This window comes from Gorilla gorilla, chromosome 1, assembly GCF_029281585.2.
Source record: "Gorilla gorilla gorilla isolate KB3781 chromosome 1, NHGRI_mGorGor1-v2.1_pri, whole genome shotgun sequence".
Classification (NCBI taxonomy): Eukaryota; Metazoa; Chordata; class Mammalia; order Primates; family Hominidae; genus Gorilla; species Gorilla gorilla.
In genome coordinates, this window is record NC_073224.2 from 176,417,383 (window position 1) to 176,430,976 (window position 13,594).

General features: G+C 35.4%; 1 protein-coding gene across 1 annotated transcript in view; it reads right to left on the reverse strand.

Annotated features, from left to right (window-relative positions):
- The window catches only part of EFCAB7 (EF-hand calcium binding domain 7), a 49,650-nt gene that overhangs the window by 2,872 nt on the left and 33,184 nt on the right, over window positions 1-13,594 (reverse strand). Inside the window, exons 10-12 of the mRNA XM_004025906.5 lie at window positions 12,505-12,638; window positions 7,902-8,050; window positions 1,298-1,507 (exon numbers count right to left, since the gene is read on the reverse strand). Coding sequence (XP_004025955.3) covers window positions 1,298-1,507; window positions 7,902-8,050; window positions 12,505-12,638 — 493 coding nt within the window. The remainder of the gene's footprint in view (window positions 1-1,297; window positions 1,508-7,901; window positions 8,051-12,504; window positions 12,639-13,594) is intronic.

Consider the following 13,594-nt stretch of genomic DNA (forward strand, 5'->3'; position numbering starts at 1 on the left):
GTCCATTTGAAAACTGCAATCTACTAGGTGGGGACCCAAGCTTAGTTAATCAAGTCTAAACTCCTCTATCTCGTTTTCAAGATAACATATATAATTTGGATCCATTCTGTATGTTATTTACCTCCTAATCCTCCTCCAAATAAAGCCGTCTATTGCTGCAAAGCAGATATTCTCACTCTTTCCTTTGTACTTCATATATACCCCTCGCCTTGTTTCTCCTTACACTGTTTCCCCTGCTTCTAAAGGCTGTCTGTCTGCATATCTAAATCCTAGTCATCCTTCAGTGCTCAAATCCCATATCACAGTTCCCTTGCCCCTCATAACAAATCCTTCCCCAACTTCTGTGGTCCAAATTAACAACAACTACAAGAGAAACAGAATAAAACCCCTATCGCACACACAAACAGTACTACATTATGTAACGTTTAATTATTCTCTGATGTCTTTCAAGAGTATTAATTTTGTCTTTCCAATTATAGCCCATAAACTCCTTGAACGCAGAGATCAAGTTTCACACTTTTTGGTTGCTCCTATTGTGACTAAAATAGTTACATAATATATTCTCAGGTTGACTAAAAACGCTGCCAAATCTTAAGTATTTTAAGAAATTTATGGCAGGCATAAAAATATGTCTCACCTAGGACCTAAAAGAAATAAGTCAACAGTACTGAGCACCTAGCCATCTTATATAAAGTTTTATGAAAATTTATAATTTCTAGAGAACTGGATATTTCTGACTAAGAATTTATGCTCGTATTCTCTTGACCTGTAATATCAATAGTATTAATAGCAGGGAAGAGAGCCAAAGGTAGAAATAATCAGCTTGATGAAAGCAGGTCTTGGGACAGTAGAATACATTTAGTTATATTAAATAATAATAATTTATAGGATCTCTGCAATGTTAGTGTAAAACGCTGGGTTGAAATTTTTTCCTTTGCTTATAATATTTCTTTAAAACATGATATCTATTATTAAAATAGCTATGTATACATAAAAACTTTTAGAAACAAACTAAATAAAATACTTTGTACCCAGATTGTGCTCTATATTCACTGATATCCAAATGTTTAATTTTCCTAATATTTTAAGAGAAAAAATTGGAAACCTTTAAAAATCATATAAAAATTACCACTCCCAGTTTGAGTTAGAAACCTGAGGAGAAAAAATAATTATGCATTATAAACATTATGAATGTGATGGGATACTTAATTACCACATACGAATAGAGTAAGGAATAAGATGAAATATATTAGTAAGCTTTGTAGCAAAATGAGGAAAACCACCTCATAATTGATACCTTGTTTTCAATAACTGACGTTATCCAGGTGTCACAACTGTAAGTATGCACAATTATGTTTTCATAGCCATCCATTACTTTGGCATCACCGTTGCTAAGAACAGATTTACAAATGGCCTTCTCAAGTTGTCCACTACATGCCTCCATATGGACAGCTTTAATTTTTGGCTTGCATTTTTCTGCATAGATATCAATGACAAATGGACATGCCTGATTGGAAAAAAAAAACTTGTTTCAGCCTTTTGATAGAATTTTAAATAAATTATTAATATGTTACCATATAAGAAGATATGCTATACCTTCTAGCTTGTCCTTCTAATATACTTTTAGAGGAAAATTTTAGTACTATGAATTGAGTAATAAGCAAGCATGAAATCCTGACTTTTTGGTAGCATATTAACTGATAATGTTCATAGAAAATAAAAGAAAATAACAACCTCTAGCAAATCAGTAATATACCACCTTCTTTAAACCATAATACCATCTCTTCATTTGGTTCAATGCTAACAAATACCATGTTATTTAATTTTCTTTTCTAAGGTGAGGGTTACAGAAAGAATTCATCAAAGGTTTCTACAGAAATTATTACATTTACAATTGAAGCTTACTGCATGGACACAGAGCACTGACTAAACGTTTAGTCTAAAAACACCTTTAAAATATGAGACTTAAAAATATTTTCTGCATTTGGAATGAAATTTTTCTAATATCTACCTTAGTCTTTTTACCACAGCCTACAATGTGGTAAAAAGCCAATGTGGTAAAGAGCCTTTGCCTCTCCATCCAACCTGGTCTCCTGTGTCTCTATGCAACAGCTATCCTGATCTTTCAGATCCTAGAGCAAATGAAGCCCTTCATACGTAGTGTTCTCTCCACTGGGAAGATTATCCTTATGTATTTTCACATAGGTACCTTGTCTTCCTGCTTCAGGTTAAAGCTTAAGTGCCACTTCTGCAGAGGGATCTGCTCTGGCCCCCCAGTCTCCCTCACTCCCCCACTGTTCTCTGTTCTCTTCTTCAGCCTTTGAGTTGTTTCAAAACACCTTTGAAATAATTTTTTTTTTTGGAGATGGAGTTTTGCTCTTGTCGCCCAGGCTGGAGTGCAGTTGGGTGATCTCAGTTCACTGCAACTTCTGCTTCCCGGGTTCAAGTGATTCTCCTGCCTCAGCCTCCCAAGTAGCTGCGATTACAGGTGACCACCACCACACCCAGCTAAGTTTTGTATTTTTAGTAGAGGCAAGGTTTCACCATGTTGACCACACTGGTCTTGAACTCCTGACCTCAGGTGATCTACCTGCCTTGGCCTCCCAAAGTGCTGGGATTACAGGCGTGAGCCACTGCACCTGGCAGATATAATTTTATTTTAATTAATTAATCATTCTCCTTCATGGCATATAAATTTCATAAGGGCAGGAACTTTGACTATTTTATTCATCTTTGTATCCTCAGTGCCTCTTTCCTGCAGTTATCACATAGTAGGTATTCAATAAGTATTTGTTGAATAACTGAATAAATTCACAAATTGGTGGTCATCTTTTAAGGAAATAAAAGAAAGAAGTCTGAAGTTAATTTTAGTAGAACATAAACAGAAATTTTTGTTTTTAAAAATATTTTAATAATATAAAATAAGTAAATATAAAATAAAATAAAATAATTATAAAATATTTGTATAATAAAAATATTTAAATCACTTCAATCTTTGGCAATAATAAATTTGTCTTTTTAAGAGAAATAGTAGAATGAAAAATCATTGGACTAAAAAGTAGAAGACCTGCGTTTATTTTTCATACACATCACCTTTGTAAAAATTTTTAAAGATTATTTATAATAATTATGAGTATGGCATTTTTAAAGGTTTACTTGTTCAGTACTGGTAAATTCTGGTAATATTCTGCCATTTTTTAAGTCACGGCTATCAGTTTTATTCAACCAAAGAGGATCAATATTTGAATATTCACTGAAAGCAAAACATCTTAAAAGGTCCATGTTAAAACATATTCTCTAATTTTTTTTCTTTTTTTTTTACACTTTTAAGTTCAGGGGTACTTGTGCAGATTTGTTACATAGGTAAACGTGTGTCATAGGGGTTTGTTGTAAGATTATTTCATCACCCAGGTAGTAAGCCCAGTACCCATTCATTATTTTTCCTGATCCTCTCCCTCCTCGTACTCTTCACCCTCTGATAGGCTCTAGTGTGTGTTGTTCCCCTTTATGTGTCCATGTGTTCTCATCATTTAGCTCCCACTTATAAATGAGAACATGTGGCATTTGGTTTTCAGTTCCTGCATTAGTTTGCTAAGGATAATGGCTTCCAGCTCCATCCACGTCCCTGCAAAGGACATGACCTCGTTCTTTTTTATGGCTGTATAGTATCTCATGGTGTATATTTACCACTTTTTCTTTATCCTGTTTTCCACTGATGGGCATTTAGGTTAATTCCATGTCTTTGCTATTGTGAATAGTGCTGCAATGAACTTACATGTGTATGTGTCTTTATAAAACAATTTACATTCCTTTAGGTGTATATCCAGTAATAGGATCGCTGGATTGAATGGTATTTGTCTTTAGGTCTTTGAGGAATCACCATACTGTCTTCCACAATGGTTGAACTCATGTACACTCCCACCAACAGTGTATAAGCATTCCTTTTTCTCCACAATCTCAACAGCATCTTTTATTTTTTGACTTTTTAATAATAGCCATTTGGACAGGTGTGAAATGTGGTTTTGATTTGCATTTCTCTAATGATCAGTGATGTCGAACTTTTTTTCATATGATTGTTGGCTGCAGGTATATCTTCTTTTAAAAAGTGTTCATTTGCCCATTTTTTAATGGAATTTTTTTCTTGTAAATTTAAGTTACTTATAGATATTGGATATTAGACCTTTGTCAGATGCATAGTTTGCAACAATTTTCTCCCATTCTGTAGGTTGTCTGTTTACTTTGTTGATAGTTTCTTTTGCTGCACAGAAGCTCTTTAATTTAATTAGATCTCATTTGTCAATTTTTGCTTTTGTTGCAATTGCTTGTGGCATCTTCACCATGAAATCTTTCCCCATGCCTATATCTTGAATGGTATTGCCTGGTTGTCTCCCAGAGTTTTTAGACTTTTGGGTTTTACATTTCAGTCTTTATCTTAAATTTTTTTTTTTTTTGAGACGGAGTCTCGCACTCTCGCCCAGGCTGGAGTGCAGTGGTGCCATTTTGGCTCACTGCAAGCTCCGTCTCCCGGGTTCACACCATTCTCCTGCCTCAGCCTCCCGAGTAGCTGGGACTACAGGCGCCTGCCACCATGCCCAGCTAATTTTTTGTATTTTTAGTACAGACGGGGTTTCACCAGGATGAAGCCAGGATGTTAGCCAGGATGTCTTGATCTCCTGACCTTATGATCCACCCCCCTCAGCCTCCCAAAGTGTTGGGATTACAGGCATGAGCCACCACACCCAGCCCTAGTTAATTTTTGTATATGGTGTAAGGATGGGGTCCAGTTTCAATCTTCTGCATATGGCTAGCCAGTTATCCCAGCAACCATTTATTGAATAGAGAATCCTTTTCCCATTATTTGTTTTTGTCAGATTTGTCAAAGATCAAACAGGTGTAGGTGTGCAGTCTTATTTCTGAGTGCTCTATTCTGTTCCATTGGTCTATATGTTTGTTCTTGTACCAGTACCATGCTCTTTTGGTTACTGTAGCCCTGTAGCATAGTTTGAAATTAGGTAGCATGATGCCTCCAGCTTTGTTCTTTTTGCTTAGGATTGCCTTGGCTATTCGGGCTCTTTTTTTGGTTCCATATGAATTTTAAAATTTTTTTTCTAGTTCTGTAAAGAATGCCAATGGTAGTTTAGTGGGAATATCATTGAATCTATAAATTGCTTTGGGCAGTATGACCATTTTAACGATATTGATTCTTCCTATCCATGAGCATCAAATGTTTTTCCATTTGTTTGTGTCATCTCTGATTTCTTTGAGCAGTAGTTTGTAGTTCTCCTTGTAGAGATTGCTGGCCTCCCTTGTTCACTGTACTCCTAGGTGTTTTATTCTTTTTGTGGCAATTATGAATGGGAGTTCTTTCGTGAATTGGCTCTTGACTTGACTATTGTTGGTGTATAGGAATACTAGTGATTTTTGCACATTCTAAAATTTTTTAATTAAAATATTATCACATCTAAAAGAGCTGCCCTATAGTTTTATTTTTTCTTTTCATGGGCTTGATCTTTTATTTACTTATTTTCTTTATCCTACTAACTTAATATAGGAAGCAAACAACAAGCAAGAAAACTATTAACTGTAAATTATTCATTGTAAAATTATTAACAATATATGTGATAAGGAAGATGGGGAAGACTGTAATAATAAAACCTAGATTATGGGATGCTACTTAAATTTAGCACAATATTTACCTCTCAACTACCTGTTAATCCATACAAAAGGGAAATAAAAAGTTATGTAGTGCTTAAACTCTAAAAAAGAAAGTAAATTTTCCCAGTTCTGAATCTAGAAAGAAATTAATATCATGAAATTCTATTTTAAAAAGGAAAACAGAAAACTAAACATGTAAGTTTTACTTCTCAAATTCAGTAAAAGAGCAACTATTCAATTACAGTATATAGGGGCAATGCCCTTATAAAGAAGTTATATTGCTCTTTAACAGAGGATCTTCATAGGCTGATACAGGGAATGTGTAATCTGTAATTCTACAGCCTAAATTAGAGAATTTAATAAGGAAAAATAAAGAAATAAGTAATAAGAATTTAATAAGAAACAATAAAGAAATTTAGTAAGAAAAAAGATTGTAAATCTGTTCAACTGATGAGGAACAGCTCCACTTCAATTAACACACTTATGTTAGGCAACCAGTGTCAGCTCCTCAGTTTTGAAAGTCAGGCAATCAGAGATGGATTCACATCAGTAAATACACTGCTTAGTGCCAACCAATTAACAGTCTCATCCAAGTAACCATGCTTCCCCAGATAGTATTAACTCATTTATGCCTCTAAAAGCCAGGCAATCCTTGAATTCCATACCTCCCCAAAACCCTATATAAATGAGCATTCTGCTCTTAGTGGAGAGACTGTGCCTGACCAGCATAGCTCTCCTTTATAGTAAGCAATCAATTCAGCTTTGTCTTTTTATCTCGGTTACTGAGTGGCAGTCTCATCATCTATTGATACTTTCCAATGTATACTGTATTTTTTTTTACCTTTTGAATTTAAACGATACAAATAACCTACTCAATAAATAAATGAAATTTAAATTAAATTAAATGTTAGCTCAGAAATCCTTCTTGCTTATAGTTTCAAAGGTAAATGACATCAGTAACTGTGGTAAAAAGTCTTAAATTGCTCTTAACTAATTTCCCTAATAAGCAACAACATGGGTAGCACAATCAATATTGTTCCTAGATTAGATGCTGATTTTACACATGGTTAAAATGTGGGAGTCACTGGCTGTTAGGCTCAAGTAGGATATAAATAGTTACCATAACTATTCACCTCCTATTTCTAAAAATGGGGAAAGAATAGAGAACCTCTCACCAAACAGGTTAATGAAGGTTTTGAATGATGTCAAAACTAGGAATTAAACCAAAGTCTAAATGTATCTAAAACAAAATTTGTCAAAGTTAGTATTGCCCTCCTAAGTTGATTCAAGTATGGAAAAAGGACAAATACTATTTTTAATTTTAAGAGTATAAACAAATGTACTGTTATGTAACTTGTGGCCTGAAACTGAAACTGTTAAATTCTATATTTTAAATCTGACATAAATATAGAAATTAGCCTGGGTAAAACAGTGAGACCCCCATCTCTACAAAAAAAAAAAAAAGTTAAAAAATTAGCTGGGCGTGGGGGCATGCACCTGTAGTCCTAGCTACTCAGGAGGCTGAGGCAGGAGGCTTACTTGAGCCCAGGAGGTTGAAGCTGCAGTGAGCTATGATTGTGCCACTGCACTCCAGCCAGGGTGACAGAGTAAGACCTTGTCTCAAATTAAAAAAAAAAAAAGTTATATATATATATATAAATTAAGAAGGCCTAATTTTTAAATTTTTATTACCCCTATGGTATATTACGAGCCCTGTTCAACTTCTATACCTATCATGTTAATGATAATAATGATGATGATAGCTGATATATACACAATGCTTTGTATGAGCCAGCCACTGTTCCAAGTGTTTTACAAGTATTAACCCCAAAAGTACCCTTTATAAAAAGATCAGAAATCCAAGTTCTAATGCAGACACATTCTCCTTATTCTAAGAGAGTCTTTAAACTGTTAAGACAAAGTGTTTCCCTATAGAAATGAGACTTTAGTAACTCAAACTGCCTTTTCCCATTTTAATTTTTTTAATACCACATTTTTTTCTTGCATATTATATGCTTAGACTCTTTTGTCTTTGAATTATTTTAATGTTGGCAGTAACTAAATTTCAGGTGAGAACAAGAACTTGTATAAACTAACAGAAACATGTTGTTGCACCCAGGATTCATTCATATACTAAAGTTCAAAGATTTGGGTGCCCAATTCGAAAGTTATATGTCAGGAAAATGTTCATAAAGTAAAATATTATGTACACTAAACCCATTGGCAAAAGTTTAAGAATACTTTACCTCTGTCAACTCCAAAGCTTTATTATAGCCCATAGAGTGTAGAGTTACCCAAAGGTCACAAGGATCTCCTTCTCGATCATTAGCTTCCATTAGATTCAAATCCATAAATCCTTGTCTTGTTAGTTCATTCATCTTTGTATCAAAATTCTCTGTTTAAACAACCAAAAGTTTTTTCTTACATAATTTAAAGATTCATAACTTTAATAAAATGTCTATGATATATTATTATTCATAGGTATTTATTTTAAAAGAGGCCTATGAATCTATGAGCAGGATAAAAGTGGAATAAAAATGGCTCAAAACATTATTGAGAGCTATTCTTCTAATTTCCCATAAGTCAGCATAGATACGTCGTAGTACACAATTTCATTTTTCAAAAAATCCTAAAGTTATAAATAGTGCAAATATATTCTAAAATTAGAGGAAACTGTAATATTTCTGGGTAAATTCCAATCTGCCTGGTTATTTAGAGCATACGTTGTTATATATTTCAAAGAATTAAAATGCTTCATATGTATTTGCCACTTAAAGCCAGCAGAAACTGGATGAATTTGATATAATACTCCCCAAACTACTGAGTTTCAGAAAGAAAAACGGGAATAGTGTCATATTTAAGGAGATTACTATATGCCTGATTCCTCTAATTTTAGCTAAATTGTCCCCAAGTCTTGAAAGACTGACAGATAATGGGGAGCACTTTGGAATCCATGAATCAACTACATTTTCCCAGGTAAGTCTATGCCCGTTTTAACACTATTTATGAGCAAAACTAAATTTACCTAGAAGTATCTAGACATGCATAATTCCTGAATTTGTCTGTAACATGGGTAATAAGTAGTTATTTATTATGGATATTTTGTTAGCTATCCTACAACAGGGAAGATTTTATTTCCTAACTTCCATCTATAATATATCCAAGGGAAATGGGTAGTCTTATTTGAGATGGCATCTCTTTTGTGTGCATTATTGTGAGAAAAGCAGCAGAGACATAACTGTGTAAAACCGGTTGACTGATTGATAGCTTAAAACATTTAGAAGCCGGGCACGGTGGCTCACGCCTGTAATCTCAGCACTTTGGGAGGCCAAGGCAGGTGGATAGCCTGAGCTCAGGAGTTCGAGACCAGTCTGGCCAACATGGCGAAACCCCATCTCTACTAAAAATACAAAAAATAAAATTAGCCCTGCATGCTGGCATGCACCTGTAGTCCCAGCCACTTGGGAGGCTGAGGCAGAGAATCACTTGAACCTGGGAGGCACAGGTTGCAGTGAGCTGAGATTGTGCCACTGTACTACAGCCTGGGTGACAGAGCGAGACTCTGTCTTAAAAAAAAAAAAAAAAGTTAAGAGTTTAAAATTATTCATAACTTTTTCAAGGGGAAAAATGAATGCAGATTAAATTCAATCATGAAGAGAAACGGTAGCCACAAAAATCGAGGTTAGAGCTACTATGTAGAAAAGATGAAAAAATTATTTAATATATAATACAAATACATTAAGAAACCTATCTAGATACTGTACTATAGAGACTATCAAAAACGAATCTACTTTTTAAAACTTAAAATTCTCAATCCTCATTAATTTTTAAAAAATTAACACTTGGGCCAGGTGCAGTGGCTCACGCCTGTAATCCCAGCACTTTGGGAGGCTGAGGCGGGCAGATCACGAGGTCAGGAGATCGAGACCATCCTGGTTAACATGGTGAAACCTCATCTCTACTAAAAATACAAAAAATTAGCCGGGCGTGGTGGCGGGCACCTGTAGTCCCAGCTACTCGGGAGGCTGAGGCAGAATGGCGTGAACCCGGGAGGCGAAGCTTGCAGTGAGCCAAGATCGCGCCACTGCCCTCCAGCCTAGGCAACAGAGCAAGATTCCATCTCAAAAAAAAAAAATTATTAACACTTGACTCCAAGACTTACTATAAAGCCACAGCAATCAAGACAGTGTGGTAATGGTGAAATAATGATGAATAGATCAATGGAACAGAATAGAGAGCCCAGAAATAGACCGACATAAATATATTCAACTGATATTTGACAAAGGAGCAAAGGCAATTCAATGGAGAAAGGATAGTCCTTTGTAAATGATATTGTAATGGTGGATACATGATGTTACATATTTGTCAAAACCCATAGAACTGTACAAGACAAGAGTGAACCCTCCAGGGGTTTGAGACCAGCCTGGGCAACATGGTGAAACTCATCTCAACAAAAAAATACAAAAATTAGCCAGGTGTGGTGGCGCACACCTGTAGTCCTAGCTACTCAGGAGGCTAAGGTGAGAGGATCGCTTGAGCCTGGAGGCAGGGGTTGCAGTGAGTTGAGATTGCACCACTACACTCCGTCCTAGGCTAACAGCGACTCTATCTTAAACAAACAAACAAAAAGAGTGAACCTAATGTAAACTATGAACTTTAGTTAATGATTATGTATTAATAATTCACTCATCAATTGTAACAAAGGTACCATACAAATGCAAGATGTTAATAATAGGGAAAACTTGTGGGTGAGGAGGAATATATGGAAGATTTCTTTTTTTTTTTTTTTTTTTTTGAGACGGAGTCTCACTCTGTCACCCAGGCTGGAGTGCAGCGGCATGATTTTGGCTCACTGCAACCTCCACCTCCCAAGCTCAACTGATTCTCCTGCCTCAGCCTCCCAAGTAGCTGGGATTATAGGTACCTGCCACCACACTTGGATAATTTTTGTATTTTTAGTACAAGTGGGGTTTCACCATGTTGGCCAAGCTGGTCTTGAATTACTGACCTCAAGTGATCCACCCACCTCAGCCTCCCAAAGTGCTGGGATTACAGGCCAATTTTTTTTTTTTTTTTTCTTTTTAAGAGACAATTTGCTCTGTTGTCCAGGCTGGTCTTGAAATCCTGGCCTCAAGTAATCCTACCGCCTTAGCCTTCCAGAGTGCTAGGATTATAGGCATGAGCCACAGCACCCAGCCTATGTTTTTCTGTAAACCTAAAATTGCTCTAAAAATAAAGTTTATTAGGAGGCAGTGCTTGCAGTGAGCCGAGATCACGCCACTGCACTCCAGCCTGGGCAACAGTGTGAGACTCCATCTCAAAAAAATAAATAAATAAATAAACAAAATAAAGCTTATTAATAAACAAAATAAAAATAAAGCATCTTTAAGTGTAAAAAAAGTTTATTAAAATAATCTTACAGATAAACAGTACGTTTTCTTATTATTCAGGGGAAACATTAAAACCTTAAAAGCTCTCATTTCTTTGCAATATTATTAATGTTGGTAAAGCAGACATTCCTCCAAATCATTTTTCAAGTCAATAACTCTTGGAGACTTTTTGATAGCATTGAGTTCAAAGTTCTGGGGCCTATCTGTGAAACTTTCTTGCTGTGTAGCCTTGGTCAGGTTACTTAACCTCTAATTCTATTTCCTGATTTATAAAGTGAGAATAATAAAGTACTACTTCATAGAGTTGGTGTGTAGAAGTGCATAGATCAGCAGCTGGTACATGGTAGATGGTAAGCTATCAAAAAATGTTAACCGTCAACTCTGCCAACTCAATTAAAATTTTAAATTAGAATTTTATCACAAACTTTACCATCAGAAAGCCACAAATTCACTCTTATGGAATGTTCTCTAGTGCCAATTAAAAGATTATATCATTAAAGTTACAAGACAATTACATCTTCCTATAGGTAATACTCTATTATGTATATTATGAATTTTATTAATCAAAGTTTAATATTATAAATCAATATACATGTATTGCTGTTGATTATATTAACTTTCAGCTAAAATAGAAATACTGAAAGATTCCTTTATATAAATAATATACTTCTCTACCCTACTTGCTGTCTAGGTAAACAGACTCCCAACCTGGCTCACTTTGCCAAGCTTAGACCATTTTAAGACCCACATATAGCTATCCCAGTGAAAGCACACGTGAGTTAATCTCTCTTGACTGCATTCTGGTCTCCTCATACCTCTTGTTCTGTGATCTATAGTTGGCTATGGCTTTTTGGTTTTCCCTCTGACCTTGGGGTCTTTGGCTTAAATATGCAAGTATGTCTTCCCAGACTCCTTCTAAGTGATAACTGACTTTGCCTCATTCTCAGTGATTTTCTTTGTCCATCTTGGCATTTTTGGCTTCAATATTTCCATAAATGGACTTTTAAAATTCAACTCACATACGAAAAGCACTGAAGAATGTTTAACATGTATAATATAAACAACTTCCTGGAAACCTTAATTTGTGAGTAAAACTCTAGCTTTTTGGCTTTTTGCTGCCCTCTCCTGGTCACAGTTTGTGGTTCTTGACCACTTCAGGCCCAGTGGTATCAAGCGCAAGCACAAGTTTTTTGTCTTCTAAACCCCAAAGAGTAGAGACTCAAAACTAAAATTATGATTAAGTAATTCACACTTCCTTTTAACTTGAGTATTATACCAACTATCGGTTTAAGAAAAATAAATGTTTAAGTTTTTATGATCTACAAACAATACTACTTTAATACTGTCCTAAATGCTATAATAATATTTCATGCAGAAGTTTGACTTCTCATTTCTTAGAGATGAAAAGGTGCTATATATATATTTTTATACATCTGTTAAGGAAAAGAAAAGTGCTTACCTCTGCAGACAGCCCAAGCATCTTCATCACATTTCTCACCACTTGTTCTCAATTCAAAAAAATTATATTCTTCAAGGCTAAGAAGACCATTTCCATCTAAATCAATTACTTCAAATATATCTGATAAAGTAGACCTAAAATTATAAAAATAGCTAGTTATTTCTTGTCACTAAGGCAACTACACTGAATAAGGGTTTTTTTTTTTTTTTTTTTTTGAGACGGAGTCTCGCTCTGTCGCCCAGGCTGGAGTGCAGTGGCGTGATCTCGGCTCACTGCAAGCTCCGCCTCCTGGGTTCACGCCATTCTCCAGCCTCAGCCTCCCGAGTAGCTGGGACTACAGGCGCCCGCCACCACACCTGGCTAATTTTTTTTTTTTTTTTTTTTTGTATTTTTAGTAGAGATGGGGTTTCTCTACTAAAAATTTTAGCCAGGATGGTCTTGATCTCCTGACCTCGTGATCCGCCCGCCCTCCCAAAGTGCTGGGATTACAGGCGTGAACCACCGCGCCTGGCTGAAGAAGGGTTCTATGAGGATAACATTCAAAAGGAAGTAATATAGCGTTACACAATTTCTGTAAACTATAAAGTTAATGTATCCAAATACAGTTTTGGCTCAGTCCAGTATTACATGAGATAAAAAAGCTTCTAGAACAACCACAGTATCTCAACACACAGTAAGAACTCAATGAATAGTAGTAGTTCCCTTCTTTTTTCCTTTCTCCAATCTACTTTCTTCTTCCTCTCTACCAATAGGGAGAAATTGTCGATGTTTGACTGAAGTTGACTTGCCAAATGTGTAGAACCCACAAGTAAATGACAATCCCAGATCTGCAAATGGAGGAACATTTTCAGATGCCTAGAGAATGAGTTGTTTTGTTTTGATATATATATTTATGGTGTACAATGTGATTTTTTGATATATGTAGACATTGTGAAATGACTAAATCAAGCTAATTAACATAGCCATTATCTCATATATTTATCATCTTTTTTTCTAGTGGGAACATTTAATATCTATTCTCTTAGCAATTTTCAAGGATACAATATATAACTATAATCACCATACTGTCAACAGATCTCCTGAACTTATT